The following is a 23467-nucleotide window of genomic DNA, read 5'->3' as shown; positions in this document are numbered from 1 at the left end:
TTGTCTGGGCAGTCTACTCTAGTCAGAGCTTTAGGAGGGACCCTATTGCAAATACCTTTGGCTATGGTTCACCTTGCCTGGGAGGGTGGAAAAGGAAGCCAGCAAGTAGATGTGTTTGAGGATATCCTTGCAGATGTCCTGATAGAGAATGATTTTGATAATGCAGTACCTTGTGTGCATGCAGTGACACATAGTCAGGCTTAGAGACAGGCATTTGGGTCTGGTAAACTGGGGGGGCAGACAGACCACAGACTTGAAGCCAGGACTGGTGAGGTGGTTACTTCAGGGAAGGAGCTACCCTGTAGCAGTGAGACTGAAGGTGAGCCACAGCTGCTTGTGGGTACTGATGTTTCCTTGGACAGAGTGACTGCAAGGACAGAGGTAAGTAGTAGTACCTAGGCTGACAGTGAGGCACCACAGTTGGTAGTGCCCAGAGCCTGCCATCTGGCACTTCTAACTGTAGCCCATGAAATTCCCTTTGTAGGTCATATGGGCATAAAGTGTAAAAACAGATGTATTATGTATGCAGAACTTTTATTGGCCTGAGATTTCCAGAGATGTAATTGGGTACTGCATGACCTGTGAGCAGTGCCAAAAATTATGCACAGTAGGGGACAAGGTCAAAGCTCCTTTGATGCCTTTGCCTGTGATTGAGGAGACATTTCAGAGAGTAGTTATGGATACTGTGGGGCCTCTGAGTACCCCAAGTTCCACATGGAAGAAGTATATCCTTGTGGTAATAGATTATGCTACCAGATACCCTGAGGCAGTGGCACTGTACTCCAATGAGGCAGAAAAGGTGGCAAATGCTTTGTTAGAGATTTTCAGCAGGGTAGGTTTCCCAAAAGAAATACTGACTGACAGAAGTGCCAGTTACATGTCAGACCTGCTGGCTTGTCTGTGGAAGCACTGCGAGGTGAAGTACTTAAAGACCACCCCCTACCATTCCCAGGCTAATGGTCTGGTTGACAGGTTAACTCTACACTCAAGACCATGCTACGAGTATATGCAGACCAGTTTAAGAGGGAGTGGGACAAATATTTGCCAAATCTATTGTTTGCTTACAATGAGGTGCCCCAGGAATCCACAAGTTTCACCCTTTGAGTTGCTGTATGGGCATAAGGTAAGGGGACCTCTAGATCTGATTTGAGATGAGTGAAAGGATGAGTGTCAATCCCACAAGGAGTCTGTTGTGGCATATATCCTAAGCTATAAGACAAGGCTCAGGAAGATCATGGGCATGGCCCAGGAGAACCTGGCAGAAGCCCCACAGCAGAAAAAGGTCTGGTATGACAGGACTACTCAAGCTAGAGAGTATACTGTCGGGCAGCAGGTAATGGTTCTCATTCCTGTCAGACACAACAAGCTGCAGGCAGATTGGGAAGGAGCCTTCAAAGTGGTAAGGAAGGTCAGTGAAGTTAACTACATAGTAGAACTTCTGGGCAGGAGGCAGGGGCATAAATTGTACCATGTTAACATTATGAAACCATACCATGATAAGGAGGCCCAGTAATACGTATTTACAGTACAAGGCAGGAGTAGTCCGAGGGGGATCTAAGTCTACAGGGAGCCAGCCAGAAATATCCTAAATTACTATGGTGGAGCCTAGAACTGCAGGCATATGATGGGACAGTGCAGCACTGTACTAGGTTCTGCAATGCCAAGGCAGCTGGAATCTCAAGACAGGAAATGAGGTAAGGTGTTCCCAGAGAAGCCCAACCCTTGCAAGCAACATTTCTCAAAGGTCACTTGAAAAACTAGTTTGAGTCTTCGGGGGGGGGGGGGTGACAAAAGAAGGTACTGCCAGCACAGTTAAGCAAAATGTTGTAAATAATCCTATGCCATTTGTGAATATCAACATGATTCATATGCTTGTAGAACTGTATGTCATATAAGATGATTTGTACAGACATATGTGCTGAAGACATATGTTGCAGAGTACTCAGCTTAGAGATGTGTCAACAGTGCACCCTACAGGAAGAAAACAGAAATGTGCATAAACTATTGTAACTGTATAAATATATGTGTTTTAACAGTGGAAACTGGAACATAGAGGATTAACCTGCCAATCTTCAGAAAAATAGCTGAAATTAAATTAATTTATAACTATGCCATAAAAGATGATTTCAATGCAGCAAGGAGACATGATGTCTAAACCAGGAAGCCTTCTGCATTGTCTTATAAGTGTTTTATTGTTTTATGCCTTCCAGCAGCTGTAAACATCTGAGGGCTATGTATATTCACAGGGAGATGCTAAATGCTGGCAGTTTTTAGCAATGGAGGGAATTAAAGTCAAATGACAAGAACCAATGTCATCCTGCAAGCATCCCAGAAGTAATATTTGAGATATTAATTTGAGGAATCTCTGAGAGAGACAGAGCATTTTATATTTTGTTTTTGATCTGACAGCATCTGCTGGAAGACCCACTCACCATACTGTCTTGCCTTGTTCTGTAAGTAAGTTAACTAGGGTACAGTAATTTCTCTCAGATACAGATAGGAATATAGTGAAGTATAGCTTATATGTTTTCTTTATTTATTTGAGACTGTCCTGCAATGTCATTTTAAATATTTCCAGTGATTTTGAACTCTGATAAAACTGTGATTATTTACTGAGTATGTTCTTCTTTTATTATTTATTATTAAAAATATTTCATCCTATCATTGCAGCTGATATTTGTGAGGCATATTTAAGCTCTGAGAGTATCTACATATTTATTTGGTGACACTGTGTGGCCCACTCCTAATAGCCTTGCTCTTGGTCAAACTACCATTTGGATTAATAGTAACATTACACAGTAAGATTGGACACCCTTTGTTAAGGGCCTTAATATAGCTGATAAAGAGTGGCTGGTGGCAGTCACAACTACCTTATAGTCTGGGCAAAAGAGGGCATAGCTAGTAAACCTGTGCCAGCGTTTCCCAGGTATCTGTGTGTGTTTGTGCATAAATCAAATCTCAAAGAGTGTGTGTGTCAGTTACTTGGGCAGTGACATGAAGCACTGGTTGGACAGAGAGGGTGCTGGAGGTCTTGTCTTCACCACTCAGCTTAGAGCTCATCTCTATAGTTGTGCCAATGGGGAGTCTTATTGGAGATCTGGAAAAAGAGTGAGAAACCAGCCCTGGACTGACTGTGATCTCTGTGTGCTATTAAGGGAAATTGCACTTTACTGTGTGCGTACCTGTCATCCTCCCAGTGTGCTCATCTGCCACTGTTGCCAGTAGTGAGGATTGAGGCTCCTTGATCACTGGGACAGTGGTGGGGTGTCACAATCTCCATGACAAAACTTTGGTTAGGTTGTATGTTTTTAGCAGATAAATACATAGAACTGGTTTTAATTTCAGAGCATAATATGAGGCTTTAGCTCACACAATCAATGATGTCAGCTGTGTCACTCACACAGTGTTGGTGGCATACATGTTAAATAATGTTAGGGTAACCTGGAACGGGTTATTAACTGTTCCTGTATTTGTAGTTCAGTCCCTATTTAGGCTGTTGCATCCTGCAAAAATACATGAAAAATGGCAAAAGCCCTGGCATTTTAGGACATTTTGCCTAAGCTTCCTGTAATAGTTGTATAAAGCAATTACTTTATATCTGAAACATCTTAATATTAAACGAAACAATGGAAACAACAGAAAAAAATGAAATTCTGTAAAACAGAACTTTTATTTTGGCAACAAAATGAGATCCAGTGCTTTGCACTGGTTATAGATATGGTTCACCTTGCAAAATTACACATTTCCATTAAAAACATCTCACTTTGGGTAGCTGAAAAAGAGGCAAACCCAGTCCTGGATACCTACATAAAAATGAAACACAGTAGTGGAATTTGTGTCTGCTGTTGCAGTCAGATGAGTTCATAATATAGGCTTCCAAGATACAGACAAAGGTAAATACTCCTCATCATACTTAAGTGCAAGAAATGAAAATAAGATGGATTAGAAGTCCAGACCACAATGCTCATTTAAACCAATGTTGTTTCTTGGGCAGCAGTCTGACCTGATGAGGGTACCAGGTTTGTTTGTCAAATCATTGCAGCAGAAGTAGTGAACAGTTCTTTCATACATTTAGTAAATTACTTATTATTACATTCTGCCAAACAAGGGCTAAACAGTTTACAAGGTTACTCTCCAGTCCAGCTGGTGACTCTGGGAATTTTGAGGCAATGTTACAATTCCCTTATGTACACAGACAACCCTCTCCTCCTTCCAACAAACTCTAATACATGTGAGAGATGCAGTTACACAGCCAAACTGGAGGCAGAGCTCTCTCAACCCAAGACTGGCACAGTCAGTCAGGAGGAAAAGGTAACCACCCACACCACAAATCCAGTCTCACACAGACCTATAGCATCTGCATACCCAACACATAAACATGCAAAAACATACTCGGAGGCTCTAAATAAAAATCTGCCTAAACAGCAAAGACCTCCTAAGCAGATATCCAAGCAACAGCCACCCCTCAACAATACCCACAAATCACATATCTCACAAAATCAATGTGCCTCACAGTCACAGCCCTTAAGGCCAAACAACACACCAAATACACTTGTTATAGGGGACTCTATTGTCCGGCACACTGACGTCCCGCTCACCAGACTGAACAAGGAGAAGGTCACTGTAAGCTGCCTGTCAGGTGCCGGGATCCGCCACATAACGCAAGCACTCAGGTCACTCCAAAGCAAGTACAAGTATGACTCCATCATTGTCCATGCTGGTGTGAATGACCTGAGAGGTACCTCCCTGGACTACATGAAAAGAGACATAGAGGAGCTCTCTGACCATGTAGGCCAGGCTGGTATGACCCTGACCTTGAGTAGCATCTTGCCCTCACCAAGAATGATGCCACAGTATAAAGACAAAATTATCAGTTTCAACAATTGGCTAAAGTATTGGTGTCATTCAAAGGGGCTCCAGTGTCTGTCAGCCTGGGATGACATGCTCGACAAGCCACATTGCTTCACTAGGGACGGCTTGCACCTGTTACCCTTAGGCTTTTGTATACTGGCCAAGGCTCTTGCTACCCCCATAGTGCCTTTTTTAGGCAAGGCTCAAAGGACAAACCCACCTCCATAGACAATCCAAAGATAAAAAAACTAAAGGTAATGCTACTCAATGCCAGAAGTCTAAACCTCAAGATGCACGCACTCGAGACTCTCCTCAGTATGGAGAAAATCGATGTCTGTGCAGTAACAGAAACCTGGTTCAAGGCTCCTGAGAGCACCCCAGCACTACCAGGTTATAACTCATACCATGCATTTCGGCCCCAAAACTCGGACCAAAGCACAAAAGGAGGGGGAGTATCTATATTCATCAAAGATACCTACACCTCCAGTAAGTGGCACTGCACGAAGCATCGGAAACCATCCATGTGCAACTAACAGTGGGCAAAACTGCCTTTCAGTTTGTAGCCTGCTACAGAACACCCTCCCTATTACAGGAACCCCACTTGGCATTCCTGAGAACACTGGAGAATATGAAGGTCTCTCCAAACACTATGTTATTGGGTGACTTCAACTACCCAAACATTGATTGGGAAAACTACTCAAGCCCAAACACCCTTGCCCAATGGTTCCTTGAATTTATAAACTCTAACGCAATGGAACAAATGGTCACCACTCCCACAAGAGGGAACAACATATTGGACCTGGTCATCACCAACATGGGGACTCTATGTTCCACACCAGAGGTAAACCCCTCATTGGTAAGATCAGACCATAAACAAATTTCCCTGGACATCCATATCCCATCCCCACCCCCAGCCAAGGAAATCACTGTAAAGAATTTCTCAAAAGCCAACTTTGCACTTCTCAAGACTGAGGTGGAATCCTTCAAAGCCCCTGGGCCAGAGGATAATACAGCCCAATCCGAAGAATCCTTTACAAATGCATTCTATGAGCACCTGCAGGAATGCATGGATCGTGTTATCCCAAATAAAACCAAGACTCACTCCTCCAAAAACAGGAGACCGGTCTGGTGGACCCCGGCCATAAATAAGCTATACAACAGAAGGAGGAAGCTACTACATGACAGCAAAATCCCAAAAAGGGAAGGCATCTCTGATCAGTATTAGCAAGAAACTTCGATCCCTCATAAAATCATCAAAGGCCAGTTTCGAAAGAAAAATTGCCCTAGACACTAAAGATAATCACAAGGCCTTTTTTAGTTATGTCAGGAACATGGGCAGAAACTCCCAGATATGCTCTGAATTGTTGCATAATGGTACAAAATATACCAAACCTACAGACATAACCAACATCCTGGCAGACAGATTCAGCGCAAACTCCCCCCCCCCCCCAAAGGAGCAAACGCCCATCCCAATTGAATGTAACCTCCCTGACATCACAGATGCACAGGTGAAAGCTGCCCTCTCCAAAGCAAAAAACACAGCATCTATGGGACCGGACGGTGCCCCAGGCTGTGTCTTACATGAGCTCCAAGAAGAACCGAACCCTCACATTAAGTCACTGTTCAAACTTAGCCTTACTACAGGATATGTACCCAAAGAATGGCGTACAGCTACAGTGGTCCCACTCCATAAAGGTGGTGCCACAACGGACCCCGGAAACTATCACCCCATAAGCCTGACTAGTCTGGTCTGTAAAGCTATGGAGCGTATTATCATGGAACTCATAAACAAAGACATTGGGAGCCTCCAGACACTGGACCCTACCCAATTCAGCTTTGTTAAGGGCAGATCTTGCCTCTTAAACCTAGTTGATTTCTTTGAAACAGTTACCAAAGCCATAGATGAGGGCAAGGTAGTCCACACAGCCTACCTGTACCTCACAAAAGCCTTCTACACAATACTCCACTCGGGCATCATAAATAAGCTTACCAGCTTAAATATCAACCCCTATATCACAAGATGGGTTGCAAACTGGCTCAGAGATAGAACCCACATGGTCAGAATCACAGGTGCCATGTCCAAATCCAAACCAGTTACAAGTGGCATCCCACAGGGCTCAGTTCTGGGACCTCTCTTGCTCGGTATATACTTCTCTGAGGTTCAGGCTAACACAGGGGGATTATGTCTGACAAAGTTCACAGATGACTGCAAACTGGGGGCCATAATCGAATCTCCAGCTGACACAAGCATCCTCCAAAATTGTCTCACAGAGACGGATGCTTGGTGCCAGAGCCACGGCCTCAAGTTAAATGCTAAAAAGTGCATAGTCATCCCCTTTGGGAAAAACAAGGTGCCCACAAATTACCACATAGGTGGTAATCCATTAAGTACGGAAGAAGTAATTAGAGATTTGGGGACCAACGTAGATAGTAATCTCTCCTTTGATAATCACGCTGCCAAAGTGGTTAGAAAGACCTTCTATATAGCCCACCTTATCACGAAAGGATTCGCATCTAGATCAAGAGAGGTCATTGTGCCCCTCTACTCAGCACTCATCAGGCCCATAATTGAATACAATGCCCCTTTTGGGATGTACCTTACCCGACACCTGCAGCAACTGGAGAGACCCCAAAAGTACCTCACCAAGAGGATCATGGGCTACAAACAGATGTCCTATGCAGCTCGACTAAAGAAACTCCAGCTCTACTCAGTTCCTTACCGCCTACTCAGAGGTGATCTATGCCTGACGTACAAAGCCATGTCAAACCCAGAATTAATGGACATGCTCCACCTCAAAAAATCCAAGTCCCTTAGAGCTACACGCTCCAGGGACCTAAACCTCAGCACAAAAATAAATAGGACATGTTGGAGGGACAGATTCATTTCCCAGAGGCTCCTCTCACTCAGTTCATGTTAGACATAGCTCCTCGCTGACCCTCTTCAAGCGAAATTTGGACGCGTGGATGTGAAATCGCAAATTCACCCCTGGGATCTCTCCTGTGTCCCTGCTAGACAGAGGCGCAGTAAACTAATCTTAAAAGGGTACCTTCTGTGACCTACTTTACAGAGGCACAGTAGGCTAATCTAATAGGGAGGCGGAAGCCAAATACACTCTTTCTAGGTTTGTAAATGCCCTAGGGCAGTTAGCCTAGTATCTACCTATGAACCTATGAACCTACACAAACTATTTAGTAAAAACTACAAGAAAGGCTCAGCCACGCTAGAGTCTTTGATGTGTAATACCTTAAACCTCCTGTAGAGGTAGCTCATGGAGTAGAAGTAAATGACCCCTTGCTACATGGCTTCTGAATGCCCACTGACTTTTTATTTTTTACTTTTTAAGTCTTTATGGTACATGTAGGCCAATAAAGACATATCCCACTAGCTGGAGACATGCTATGTTTTGGACTTTTTGTGACCTTATCAGTTCAGCATAAACAGATTCTTTAGCTAAGAGCCTCTCTTGCAGTTATTACTGAACAGTTTGTCTGTGTAACCCTTTTACCCTTTACTTAGCTGCTGTATGGAACATTCTACAGACCCCTTAATGTTTATGGGCATGAGGTAGCGTCTTACTCCTTATGGTTCTGTAGTACAGCCAAACAATCCACTTATGCTATACTGACGGGGTCAGTAAATGTTTTTATGAACTCGTTTTGCAAATAAGGTTAGAGTAATAGAGAAATTATTGCATGTCATGTTTTATGCTAATTCAGTATTGGCTGAAACTACATAGTTCCGTATTTGTAGTATTCATTGTATCTAAACCCTATTACTTCTTTCCATAAGCTATTCTAATACAATAATAGTCTAACAAGTTGTTTCCTGGCTTAGCAAAATAAAATAGTAATGGTATGCTGAGGTAAATATTTGATAAAAAGGAGGATCATACAACAATGAATATAACATTGCTAAGGTATAAGACATTTAACATGGCTAAAGAAGTAACAAAAGCTTTTACCAATTTCTCCTGTACCATTTTCCTTTATGTAACCAGATGTATTATATACTCTGAATACAAGTCACAGTCAGGAAGTGTCGAAGAGTAATTAGTTTTCTTTTTCACAGCATGACTTGTGGTAAATAAAATAGGCATTGATATACTGTAGATGTGGAAAGGTACTAGTAAATGATTCAGATAATGCTTGAATACAGAATACATATTACACGTGAAAATGATGTGTTTCACATCAAACAAGCTATCAGACATTATTGGTGATTTATATGGCTGCTGAATAAATGTACATAAAATAATATATAAATAAAATAATTATTTACAATTTAGTTAAAATATTGTGGTATACAATTTAAAAACTGTTAAAGTTCATTTTACACCTTAACTAATGAAAACTTGTCTAAGAATGGAAATAAATTAAGGAAAGTTATAAAACCTTAGGAACTTGCTTTGAGTTTAAAGAGATGAACAAGAGACATATATGGGGATAGAAAGTGAAAAAAAGACTCTGTCTTTTTCCTCCTACCCTCTCTCTCTCTCTATATATATATATATATATATATATATATATATATATATATATATATGTCTGTGTGTGTGTGTGTCCCTCTCCATTAGGGCATATGTGGAGTGTTCAGAGCTTGATCCAGCAAAAGACAACCTGGGCAATTGCCTTGGGCCCACTGTCTGGGAGGGGGCCTACTGGCATGGGGGGGGGGCTGCCTTAACAGTTAGTTATTATTCAAAAGGAAAACTTTTTTTTTTTCTTTAAGGCCATTCATTCTTTTTTAAGAGAACAAATGCCCTTTGACTTTTGTGTCAATGCATGCACCACCTGCTGACACTTCTTTTACACCTCTGCATGGGTGGAATTTAAACACAGCAAACTTCTGCTACCTTCCCTGGGGGATTATCATATAATTGAATGATTAAGGTACCACTGAAGAGAGACAGGTGCGCGCGTGTGTGTGTGAGTGTGTGTGTGTGTGTGTGTGTGTGTGTGTGTGTGTGTGTGTGTGTGTGTGTGTGTGTATGTGAAATGCCCTATTTAGGGATGGCAGATTAGTAAATATGCTTAGGCTCAAATACTGTACCTTAGTAACAGGAATCAAGAGCCTGAATCCTGTACAACAACTGCCAAAGCACTCAAAGTGCATTTTCAAAAGTTTGAGTTTCAGTGTATTTTCAAGAAATTGTGAGTTTCAGATCATTTTTAAGGAACTGTGAGCCTCACTGTATTTTTAAGGAATTGTGGGCTTCAGTGCATTTTCAAGGAACTGTGAGCTTCAAGGGAAGAGAAGTTTGTTGCTGTTCATTTTAAGTCTGTTTTTTACTGTGTAACTGTTTGGACTATAACATTTGAAATCTGTGTTAGTAGCACAACAGGTTTTGCATTCTCCTCCCACACCTTGTAGACGAATTTCAGACACTATGTTGTACTTTAAGGGGAGAGTGGGGGTACTGAATTTCTGAGTGTTTCCTCCTTTGGATAAGATGCCTAGTAACTATGAATCTGTTGTCAGTTTGACATCTGTTCCTTATTGCAATATTACAAGCTTATTTTTTAATGTAACCTAGTCAATTTATTCTTTATGGGCAGTAGGCGCTAAATATTTAGATGAAACACTGAAATATAAAGTTGTTTGCTAGCAGGATCCTATTCATTAGTTACAGATCTCTTTAATGTGGAATTAATCAGATGACTTTTACATCTGCAGAGATTGTGCATATCGACTGATATTGAATAGCCTTTTATGGGTGAAATGTTCCAAAATGGGCTGTTTTGTCATTATGGCTTCATGCATTTTGTTTCATTACTTACCGTAAAAATGTTCAAAACTACAAATTTAAAATACACTCTAACAAGTGGAGCTGTATTATACATGGAGTATAATTTAATACAGTCAGGAAGAAGTGGATCAAAGAACACATACATGTCTACATGGTCCTAAAATGTGTGCAAGGGGTCTATATATTGAAAATAACTCAAAGGTAAACTTTATCTGCCACTGGCCAGATGCATTTTTTTTGAATGTGGGTTTCATTGCTGTTGCAATGACTATGAGTTTCAATGACAGAGAAGTTTACTGGTAATGCTAAGTCTGTTTACATTGCAAGACTGTATTGTTTTGTTTAGCAAATGTCTAGCAATGTTTGTGGTACAAAATTTGAAATCAATTTTTTAAATTAAATCATAATATCTGTAATCATTGTAGAAGTAAAGAAAACATAGTATGCACACTGATAGATTTGAACCGTGTTTTATGGTAACTGGGGAGGAATAGTCAAGTAATTGGAAACTGAAGTGGCTGTGGGAGGCTACTGTGTGTGTAGGGGGTCAAGATCTTACCCTGCCTAGAGCCCCATTTGACCAAGATACAGCTCTGAGAGTGTTTGCTGAGAAATAGCTGGAATATAGACTGAGTTGTGGTCTTATTTCTTACTAGTGTATTATTTGAAGTATACAAAATGAGGATCTCAGTAGCAAGAAGAAGAAAAAAGAAACTAATATGAGGTAAAATAAAATGTAATATTTCCTTTACTGGCACTCTGTAGTATCTGAGGTATTTGTATATGATAGGATATTTGGTTATTATAGACATTTGTTACTATATCATTAATTGTAAACTTAGGGTAGTTGAAGAATGACAGATGAATGTTAAAACTAATATTTATTTGTTATTATGTTTTGATTTGCTGAAATTAAAAAATTGTAATATTTAATATACATTGTTTTAACATGTCTTCCCATTCCCTTACCATTCATTTATTGGACTCTTATAGTTGTGTGAATGAGAAGTAAATACTATTTTAAGTACGTGATATATTTAATGCTCTGAAAAAAGGGTCATCTCTTTGGTAACTAAGGTAGTATCAACAACATCCTGCGTATTGAAGATTACTGGGGGTGTGCAGTTATTAGTTGAGATAGTACTAATTAAAATGGGAAATTATGAATTCCAGGGAAGAGGTGTTTAGATTAATGCATACAGTGTTTGTAGTCTGTTTAGGCAATGGTGAGCTTGTGTTCAGAATTTGATATTTTGATGATAATAGGTGGCATTTATGGAATAAGTACAAGAAACTAACATGCAATTGATAAAGCATGGGGTATTTCATCATAATCAGAATAAGCGTATTCCAAGATATGATACATACATTCATACATACAAATGTTTCAAGCATGGGCATTAATGCCCTTCTAGCTTGCCAATATACCAAAACACTTCTTCCCATAATAAATGCCCAGGCTGTTCTTAAAATATCTAAACTAGTACTTGCTTTAATGTAATTTGGTAGTCTGTTCCATGTATCAGCTACTCTGTCAGAGAACCAATTAGTACACTTCTCATTCCTATAGAATCTTCTACATATGTTGTCTGATGATTCTCTATCACTTTTTGATAACCCTAAACATTCCCAGAGGTAGTTGTCCCTAAATGCCCTATATAACTGAATAAGATCTCCTCTTAAATATCTATAAGAGACACTGCACAAGTTCAGATATTTTAGTCTTTCATAATAACTTACATTTTCACATCCATGGATGCCCTTGGTATATTTCCGTTGTACTCTTTTCAGTTTACTCATGCTTGTCTTCTTATAGGTTTCCATATTGTTATTCCATACTCAAGTTTGGGTCTAATGTAACTAACAAACAATTACTTCATTATGTTTGATTTGCTAGACTTTATAAATCTATGTATACAACTTATAGTTCTATAACTATCATTATCCAGTTGCTTGATATAATTAAAAAAAACCTCATAACTGAATCTACCCATATACCCAGGTCCTTAAATGAGTCTATAGTTTCAATCACTGTGTGCTGTATTAAATATTCACCTTTCGGTTTATGTCTCCCAAATCTCGTATGCCTAGTTTATGATGTATTTATCAATATATTATTCTCCTGTGCCCAAATGGTCAATTCAGTCAAATTATTTTGCAGACATGCCTTACTGTAACACTTGTAATCAGTTTATCCAATTTCAGGTCATCAGCATATAGACTGTAGAACACCTCAGATGAAAAAGTTAAGTCTGAAAGATACAATCTAAACAAGTAAGGGCCTAGGACAGAGCCCTGTGGGATACCTTGACTGTAACCAAGGATTTTACCTGTCCAGTTGGTTTGTGATACTTGCCATGTCCTATTTTTGTTAGCCATGCAGCTAACCATCTTATCAACAGTACATCAATACCTAGTTGTACTAATTTATTGATCAGTGATTTGTGTATGACCCTGTCAAATGCTGAAGTTAAATCTATATAAATCACATCACAGCACAGTTTTTCTTTCATAGCTGTTATTATATTGTTAAAGAACATCATGTTACAGATGGTAATAGATCTATTTTCAACATATGCATGCTGATATATGATTTCAAGTCCCAATCTATCCAGTTCTGACAATAACTTATCCAGTATTACTTTCTCTATTATTTTTACACAACATGAAAGTAGTCTTAAGAGTCTATATGATTCTGGATTTGTCCTACTCCCCTTTCCCTTAAAGACAGGTTTAATAAGTGCATGTCTCCAATCTTGAGGAATCTCCCCATATTTATTTGACCTAGTGTAAGTTCTTGTTGAAGTGTTCTCAGGTCATTGTTACTTATTCCATTTCCCCCATGCACTTTGTATGGATGCAGTTTGCACAGTTCTTTCTCAATATAATCTAATTTGATTCCAGTATCTGGGGTTACCTGGATGTCACTAGGACAACTCACCACCCCTTTTGTGGAGCCAAACTATTTTGCATAAGATTTAGTAAATATATCTATAATCTGTTGTGTCTGAAAATAAATTTTAGAATCTGCACAGTTAATCAATTTGTGTATCTTTACTCCATCCACATCTTATGTATCTATAAAAAGGTTTCCTATTATGCTCAATATCTTTATATAAATTTTCTTCAAATTTTTCTTGATCTTGTCAAACACTAATCTGTTTAACCAGATTGTTTATTTCAGTTTTTAAAGTTGTAGTTCAACCTCTCTTCCATTTCTTATAGTTTTTGTCTCTTACCTTAATCAGGTATCTTGTTCTTATGGAAATATACCCCCCTGATGTTGCATGCCTAGATTCTGATGTTAAACATTTTTTTTTTACTTTTTGCACTCAAGCAATTTCTCTTTCAAAACTTTCCACATTCCATCTGCAGTTTTTCCACTGAACACCCCACTCCAGTTAGTTTTATATAGTAACTGTTTTGCTTCCCTATAATCTGTAATTAACCTTCTGTGCATTGGTTTGGATTTCAGTTTGGCAGAATTATCTAGCAAAAAATGAACCTTAATAACCCCATGATCACTGCACATCAATGGTGGTAAAACTTGACTTGAAGTTACAGTAATTTCTTTGTGAACACAAATAGTATCTAGTACATTCTGTCCCCTGGTAGGTTTTTTTTACAATCTGAAGCATTTGTTGTTCCTGAATATAATCTGTGAATAATTTCATTACTAACAGTGTTGAATCAATATTATTCCAGTCTGCTTCTGCTAAATTTAAGTCCCCAGATAATATTATTCCTCCCTCCTGTGTTTCATGTAAGAAATGTATGAATTCCTCTAGGTCATCTGCACTTGACTTTGGTGGTCTATACACTCCAGTTGTTACATGTTCCAGGATTGTCTTTATTGTCACAGTTACACAGTCTATAGTATTGATGTTATTATTGAACATGTAATAATAACAGGTCTCATAGCTATCTTTAATCCCTATCACAACATCTCACCTGATTTTTTGTTAGAATGTCTGTTACAGTAAAAACGTTTATACCCTGTCAGAACTGGTTTCCAGTCAATGTTCTTTAACCATGTTTCCCAAATAATAACTACATCAATCTTGTGGGAGCGTAGCAAATTTTCTAATAAAAAAAAATATATATTATTAATGCTCCTAGCATTAACAACCATCAGAGATGCATCAAATGTTGCTATCTGTGAACTGTTACATTTTTGACCTGGCAAAAATCCTGGCTAGTATTTGTCAAATATTGCAAAATATCTGCTGCAAAAATTCTCTTCCCTGATCTAGACAAATGCACGCCATCCTGTCTGAACACATGTGTGCCCAAAAGAAGGCATGGATGCTCTATACATTTCCATTTTTTAAAACAGGACATTTTTTTCCATGTAGGTGTTTATCCAAAAAATCTTTTCATTCACAGTGACCTGACTATCCTTTCTATAGGTGATTTGTGAAAAGTATGTCCTAACACCAGTACAAGCTATACTATCTAGGAGGGCTGTCGGTTCCCGACTAACAGTCAGAGAATCTTTGTTGGTGACATCATTTGTACCAGTATGAATAAAAACAGATCCATACTTCCTTACATTAAGGTGTTCCAAGGCTTGTTTCACATCTTCTATTTTTGCTCCTGGCAAGCATAACACTCTTCGATGTTCATTATCTTCTCTGCAAATATAAGTATCAGTTCCTCTAATAACTAAATCTCCAATTACAGGAATATCTTTGAATAGCTGAAAAAGGCAACACCAAAGCAGATAATCCTGTAAAACGAACTTTTAATCCAGTTAATTATAAAGACAGTGAGCGCTTTCACGTTATCACAATGTTTCATCAGACTTTGAATAAAAACCATTAACAGCCAACCATAAATAGTAAATTCAAACCCTTCTAGCCTATTGTTCAACAGAGACAATTATAACATCATGTTAAAGTTTAAAATTTAAAAAGACATGCTTTATAAACAATATTTTTCGAAATATATACATATCTAAAGCATGCATCATAAAAAACATTTCTAAAGCATATGTGCATTCAATGTATAAATATTTATAAATGTCACAAAAAATACACATGTTTGTATTTAAATGAAACTAAAGAATATATATAATGTAGTTCATTCTAAAGACAATATATACATATGCATATGTCTAAAAAATCATTCACATAAAGCTGTGAAAATTAAAATTCTAAATAAAGTAACTAATGTACATATGGTCTAGCTGATAAAAAAGGTTTTAATGTCATCCCGTTATTTAATCCACTCATGTTTATGTGCTTGCAGGCGTATTATCCATTTATGTTCTTGACCCTCCATGTAAGTCTTAACATTCCCTAACCTGCCTGATTTCTTAATCAGTTCTAATGCTCTAAACTTAGAGTTATGTGTCATACCATGGGTTAACACATGTTTAGCTAATGTGTTCTTATCATCTTCTTTATTTATAGCATAAATATGCTCTCTTACTCTTTCTCTGAGGGTCCTATTGGTTTTGTTCTCTAACTTTCTTTTCAACTACAAAACATTCATGTTCCTAAGGGTACTTACTGTCTTTTCCCCTTCTTTGGTCAGTTCTGTAGTGGTAAGGCATAACAAAGGATTGCTTTCAACATTAAAAAAATCTTTGGAAGGAATCACTTCCCTCTAACAGACATTTGTTCTCATTTAATACTCCCCTCTGTCATGTTCCAGTGACCGTTGAGAAACCAGTGCCCATACATGGCAGGTGATAGTACATTTATTCACCCTTACACGAGACAGGAGTATGTGTTTAAACAATATGTGGACTGTAAGACAAGGGACTTGGTATACCTGGCACAAAATGACTAAATGAAAGTCTACACAATGGCAAAGACTCCATATGGAGGCGTGTCTCAGTTTTATGGTGGTACCGAGAGGATTACGTGTTCTAAAAATGCCTACCTTCAGTACCACATATCTTGAACTGCTAATAAAATGGCAAAAATTAAACTTAGACACCAGTTATGGCTACATCAAGCTTCTAATTGAACAATATAAAAATATAGAAGCAGTTCTGACCATGGAAATTACTTCTACAAGAAATAAGCTCAAAGATGTCTTAAGCATGACAGAAATCGATCTCACTATAAGTTTAACGGCACTAGACAACAAGTTATTACAGGAGAAGAAGATGAAATTGGAGAGAGATTTCAATTATTTCCACAGGGGTAATGTCTTCTCATGACCCAGGGAGACCAATGCTGCTACCAACAACACACACAGAGCATTTCCACCTTCCACAAGCAGAGAGAGGTGGATCACTGAAGGTACAATGATGACAACACCAGAAACACTGGCACAGGTGGTGCAACAAACCAAAGGACTGAGGGGAGCTCAGAACAGCAGTGCTCAAGGAGGCACCATGTGTTTGCCAGGTAGGGAAGGCATCTCACACCTGGGCAGCATGGATGTCAGGAGGAAAGTTCAACAAGTTCATCAGGAAATGGCTACAACTTCCACAGAGAATGTGGACATATCGGCAGAAGATAGCAACAACCTTTTCTCCTTTCCACTACCAATGCGCCAGATAGAGAGGCAAGTTTGGCCTCCACAGAACCGCGTGAGGAAGCACAAAGGTTCAGAGGAGAGGTACCAGTTTCAGCGCAAGGTGCTATGACTGATACAGATGACTTGATAATTAACATATCCAGGTACATACTTTCCAACAGTGAGAGATCTCTGTTGAACAAAGGTCTCTCATTTATACCGTCCAAAAATTCTGACTTAATGGATGTGATAATAGACATAAAAAGGTTCACTAGAAATGTGGCGCTAAAAATGATGTTTGGGTATAATATGAATAATGGCTATAAAATGTTTAAAAAACCTTCTACATTTATACCTCAGATGCATCCACTTTTAGATGCATTTGAAAGAGCTTGTGAAAGTGATTTATTACAATTGTCAATGTCACACACCAGGCCTGACTTTTTTAATTTAACTAATAAGGAGTCTGAAGCTTTGAATAGACTGCAGAACAATGTTGAGATAGTAATTAGATAGGCAGACAAGGGTGGAGCTTTGGTGTTGCTGGATAGAGATTTCTATAAGAGAAAAATGGAGCAACTATTGGTTGACAACAATATTTATAAGTTATAAAGTAAGGTGCAACTAGATAAGATCATAAAAAGTGTTCATAGTGAATTGTATGACCTTCTTTTATGTAGAGTAATAGACATAGATTTGTATAGATACTTTTTGGTTGAGAAACCGATTATCCCCACTTTCAGGGGACTGCCGAAGGTCCATAAAAGTTTGATGGACCCCAATATGAGACCCATAGTCTCGGGGAGGGGGTGGCTTGCAGGAACCCTCTCCATTTATTTGCAAAAACAACTCAGACCAGTGGTAGATGATGTATCCACTATAATTAGGGACACACAACAGTTTTCAGATACCTATGCTGGGTATGTTTTTTCTGATGTAGACAATGGTAATGAACTTTTGGTTTCACTTGATGTTGTTTTTTTATTTACATCCATACCAAATAACACAGGAATGGAATATGTCAGGCTCTTATTAATCGAAGAAGGAGTGCCCAGGGATCTCATTATGAGATACATGTCATTGTTAGACATTGTATTGAATAATAATGTCTTTATGTATGAAGAGGAATATTTTCTACAAACAAAGGGGGTGGCGATGGGCACCCAGTGTGCAAACTCATATGCCAACCTAGTGTTGGAATATTGGGAGAAGACATATGTATTGAACAGTGGAGATTATAGGGAGTACATTGGTTACTACAAATGTTTTGTAGATGATGTTTTTCTTGCATGGAAGGGCACTAGTGAATGATTGGAAGAATTTGTGGAATATCTGAATGGGACAACAGATATTCTGTCTTTTGAATGTGTTAGTTCCCAGAAGAGATTACAATTTTTAAATGTGCAATTGAGCAGGGAGGAAGATGGACTACACACTGATCTGTTTAGGAAACAATGTTGGGAAAACAGCTTATTACATTGGAGCAGTATGCATCCGACTCATATTTATCCCAATATAATGAAGAGCCAGATACTCAGGGTGTCAAGGCTCAATAGTTATGATGAATCTTATAGAGAAGCATGTAAGACATTGGCAGATAATTTTAGACAACGAGGTTATAAGGATGGTGAGATAGAGAGATCTATGCATAATAGTAGGTCACATAGGAATAGAAAAGGAAGACCATACTTCCAAAGGAATACAAATATTGATAGGGTTGATGAAGAAGGATTGAACGGAAGAGGAAATGAGGGGCTTAAAGTAGTTATTCCATTTACTAATAGGAACAATAAGGTAAGAGAAGTAATAGAGAGAAATTGGAGATTATTGAATGTAGATGAGGATATCTCCATGATAGTAGGAAATAGGTCAAGGTACACATATAGGAACACAAAATCACTTAAGCGATTACTTTGTTATGAGCAAGATAAGATTCACAACATAAGATACTCAGATAGGCAGGGGACATTTGCTTGTAGGGGCTGCAACCAGTGCCCATACATGGTAGGTGATAATACATTTGTTCAACATGACACGAGACATGAGTATGTGCTTAAATAATATGCGGACTGTAAGATGAGGGACTTGGTATACCTGGCGCAATGCCAGGTATGCAAGTCCTTCTATGTAAGTAAAACCAATAGGACCCTCAGAGAAAGAGCAAGAGAGCATATTTATGCTATAAATAAAGAAGATGATAAGAATGCATTAGCTAAACATGTGTTAACCCATTGTATGACACATAAATTTAAGTTTAGAGCATTAGAATTGATTAAGAAATCAGGCAGGTTAGGGAATGTTAAGACTTATATGGAGGGTCAAGAACGTAAATGGATAATACGCCTGCAAGCACATAAAATGAGTGGATTAAATGACAGGATGACATTAGAACCTTTTTTATCAGCTAGACCATATGTACATTAGTCACTTTATTTAGAATTTTAATTTTCACAGCTTTATGTGAATGATTTTTAAACATATGCATACGTATATATATATATATATATATTGTCTTTAGTTAGTTTTTAGAATGAACTACTTTATATATATTCTTTAGTTTCATTGAAATAAAAAATGTGTGTATTTTTTCTGACATTTATAAATATATGTATTATATTAATATTTATACATTGAATGCACATATGCTTTAGAAATGTTGTTTATGATGCATGCTTTAGATATACATATATTTCGAAAAATATTGTTTATAAAGCATGTCTTTTTAAATTTTAAACTTTAACATGATGTTATAATTGTCTCTGTTGAACAATAGGCTAGAAGGGTTTGAATTTACTATTTATGGTTGGCAGCTAATGGTTTTTATTCAAAGTCTGATGAAACGTTGTGATAACGTGAAAGTGCTCACTGTCTTTATAATTAACTGGATTAAATGTTTGTTTTACAGGATTATCTGCCTTGGTGTTGCCTTTTTCAGCTATTCTTGGATCCTTTTATGTTCATTCTGAAAGGCACTCTATCCAGTACTGTTTGAGTATTTTTCTTTTGACAAGAATATCTTTGCTGACCATCTCTGAAGAATCTTCAGCTTCTAATACAGTCATTTCTGCTCTATCAATTGTTATGAAGGATAGATCTTCATCACTATTAGTCTTATTAACTCCACTGTTTTCAATGCATATTAAATTCTCATCCAGCTGGCATGGTAAATCTATAGCTTGAGCCATGTAGTCAGCATCTGTCTTTCTCTTCTTTTTTCTTACAGTAATGTTCTTCAATCCTTCCACATTCAGTTTTGACTTCTGCCTTTTCACCTGCCCCTTGCCTCTTTTTTCTACCTTTTCCATTGGAAAGGTGGTGCCTTTTTCTGTAGACTGAGGGTTTTCTGATAGACAGATATCTTCATTCCCTGTCATCAGTGTGTTACATAAGAAAGCAGAATCCTTTTTACTATGTATTCTCTTTCCTTTACAGTCATTAGTCAGTTTCTTTTTCTTCCTTGTTATTTGTTGAGAATGTCTTTGTTTCTTTCTTTTTTTGGTTTCCTTCTAAACAAACCGGATCCTCAGATTGCTGAGTACTTGCATCCACAATTCCATAGTTCTCAGGGGCCTCATCATGTTTCATAGGGGTTGGATGTTCTTTGCAGAAAATAGATGCATCATTTCTTAAATGTGTTCTATTTGTTCTGTGCCTAACATTATTTAGTTCATCAGTCCACTCATTAATATATGATATAACAGTTCTCCAAGCCATGCCAATTGCACAAGTGCAATCATCATCAGTAAGTCTAGATGTACTTCTTATAATGGGAAGCAAATCATCCAGCTTTTGACACGAGGAATAAAGATCGCCAGTGTTATCAGCTGTTACCTTTAAATATGCATAGCATTTATTACACTGTACAAGATATTTGTGCATTAGCAAATCATTAATTGCATAGTTATTTAAGGAATCCATATTCAGCTTTAAATGAATAAAATATTGGAAAGGAAAAAAAATACACAAAGTCAGTAGCAAAGAATTCAAAGGAACTTAAATCAACTTCTATGACAAAAATTATACCAGCAATATCCAACTAAATAATGAAATACAATAAAGTTGTTCTGAACATACAATTTCTACCAGCCAGACAGAAGTTTAATTTCTTTGCACATGTGCAGTAGCTTCTGCTCACTAAAGCTTGCAGTCGCACCTCCTTTTAACATTAAAAATAAATAAAACTTCTCTTACCAGTCAACTTCACAACAAATCACAAACCAAGACAGGATTGTTTAGATATGCTCAGAAGTTTCCTCTCTGCAGTCTGTGTAAATTTATAGCTGTCTAGGCCCCTTGGGTGGCTAGAGCTTGCCTGTCTAAAAACTATCCCTTTCTCACAAGCAGCAGTGAAACTAAAGGCAAAACAACAAAATATGAATCGAAGTAAAGCTTGTTAATAAGCAGTCTCTTCCTACCTACAAACAGTTAAAAATAATGATAACAAATGCAATATAAATTCAAATAAAACTGCTCTTACCAGTCAACTCCACAACAAATGATATCCACACTTATGTTTTCTCATTAAAAATAGTGGTTATAAAAGAGCGGGTTCAATAGATACCTAAAAATGAATAAAACTGATATCATCTTTATGCAAGAAAATTATTAGAAAACAATGTAAAAATGGTTAGCTTTAAGAACCATACTGGTGGATCCCTATCAGTTGTTTGAGTTTTCAGAAACTCAGAAATGATATGGTTGAGCATATGATGGAGTTTTTGAAAACTCAAAGCTTTTGAATGGAGATCGCAGTACAGTGAAGATTGGTAAATGTATCTGTTTGTTCAAAACAGTGTAATCTCAGAGTTGGTATATATATTTGCAGGGGGTGTGGGGGTAATGGGGGCTTGCCCCCCTGCATAAACATAAAAAAAGTATAAGAATTGTTCAGATGAGGGTGTTTTTTATTTTGATGTTTGAGTATTCAGAAACTCAAGCACATGGTCTCATCTATATGAATTTCGAGTTTCTGAAAACTCGTTCATCTGACATAGATCCATACTCATTTAGTTATCTCCTCTTTTAAAGACAATAGAAAGATAGTAATCATTCTGTGTAAGAATATCTGTTATGCCTACAATTGTATATTTCTACAGTCATACTATTGTCTGCAGTATTTGTGAAAGTCAAAATAGACTATTTACAACAGCAAATATACATTTGACACTGATACTTGCAGATGCATTTGCTAAACAATATTTCGATAATTTGTTAAATAATTTAAAAGACTATTCCAATTTTGGGGGAGATTTTAATTCTGTTTTGGATAAGACACCAGTGCAAACATTGAATAAACTAGAATAAAAAGTTACAGCTTCAGCAAAAGTTTTAAAATTGGGTGAATTTACTAAAGTTGAAGAATTTAAATAAATTTAAAGTGCCAGATTTTCTGCACTTCACTTACCACTCAATAGATGTTTGTACCCAAACCTGCATTAATAGATTTAGACTTGGATACAGAAAGGCTTAACATGAGGGGGAACTGTTTAACATGGCAGTCTTCCCCACTGTGATAAGTCTTTGCTGTCCTTATATTACCATAGAGAAGCTTGGAAGAAAGACACTTTCAAGGATTGTGTAGAGGAACCAGAAGCATTCTCAGTTAGGTTGGTTTCCTACTAAAAAACAGTTGGAGAGCAGCACCAATGTAAGCAACCAGGAAGAGAATAGCAGAGGTTTTCAGATGGTATAGATGGAGAAGACAAGCATACCTGTGATTTCAAATTATACAAAGTAAATGAATAAAGACAATAAGAACGTAAGGAAAAGCTAGGTACCTTACCAAATAAAGCATGATAATATTCTATCATACCTCTCATGCTGTAATTTCTTATTCCTATTATAATCTGTAACCACCGTAAAAAAGATACAATCATTTTGTTTCATCCATTGAGATTTTAGGAAATATAATTACAGCTAAGCTAGCCAGCCAGTGGTTTAAACATTGACTGTAGGTGATCTGGTCTCATTGGCTAATATTGATGTGACAAAAATGGGGAAAAAAGGAGGCTGATTACGATGACTAGACCTGAGGCCAAGTTTACAGATAGGTTCTTGCAATGATATATCACTGAATCACACAATCACTTTAGCTATTTTCCTTCACTTTACCTGAAGTGAACCAGGGAGGTGGGACCTTGTGATTGGCATCCCGTTCTGGAGAGGAAGACAGATCTCTTTCAGTCATTACTTCAAAGTTCATGATGAACATTATTACAGCACCATCTTCGTTTCTAACAGGAACAACGTCCACCAAACAGAGGAAGCATGACCCTAAAAGCAAAGAGAGAAAAATACAAAATGCATGAAATATCTTTTTAAATCAAAGCTGGTTTGAGATATATCACAGCATTCAAGGAATATGGATTATTAACATGTACACTACTGTTTTTAAT

General features: G+C 37.8%; 1 protein-coding gene across 1 annotated transcript in view; it reads right to left on the bottom strand.

The window, feature by feature from the left end:
* Positions 1-23467, bottom strand: part of LOC122797802 (potassium voltage-gated channel subfamily H member 2-like) — a 277563-nt gene that overhangs the window by 94663 nt on the left and 159433 nt on the right. The window contains exon 3 of the mRNA XM_044066323.1: positions 23184-23345. Coding sequence (XP_043922258.1) covers positions 23184-23345 — 162 coding nt within the window. The remainder of the gene's footprint in view (positions 1-23183; positions 23346-23467) is intronic.

This window comes from Protopterus annectens, chromosome 3.part1, assembly GCF_019279795.1.
Source record: "Protopterus annectens isolate FY-2018-M chromosome 3.part1, PAN1.0, whole genome shotgun sequence".
Taxonomy (NCBI): Eukaryota; Metazoa; Chordata; order Ceratodontiformes; family Protopteridae; genus Protopterus; species Protopterus annectens.
The sequence above is the reverse complement of the archived record's forward strand: the minus strand, read 5'-3'. Positions and strand labels throughout refer to the sequence as shown.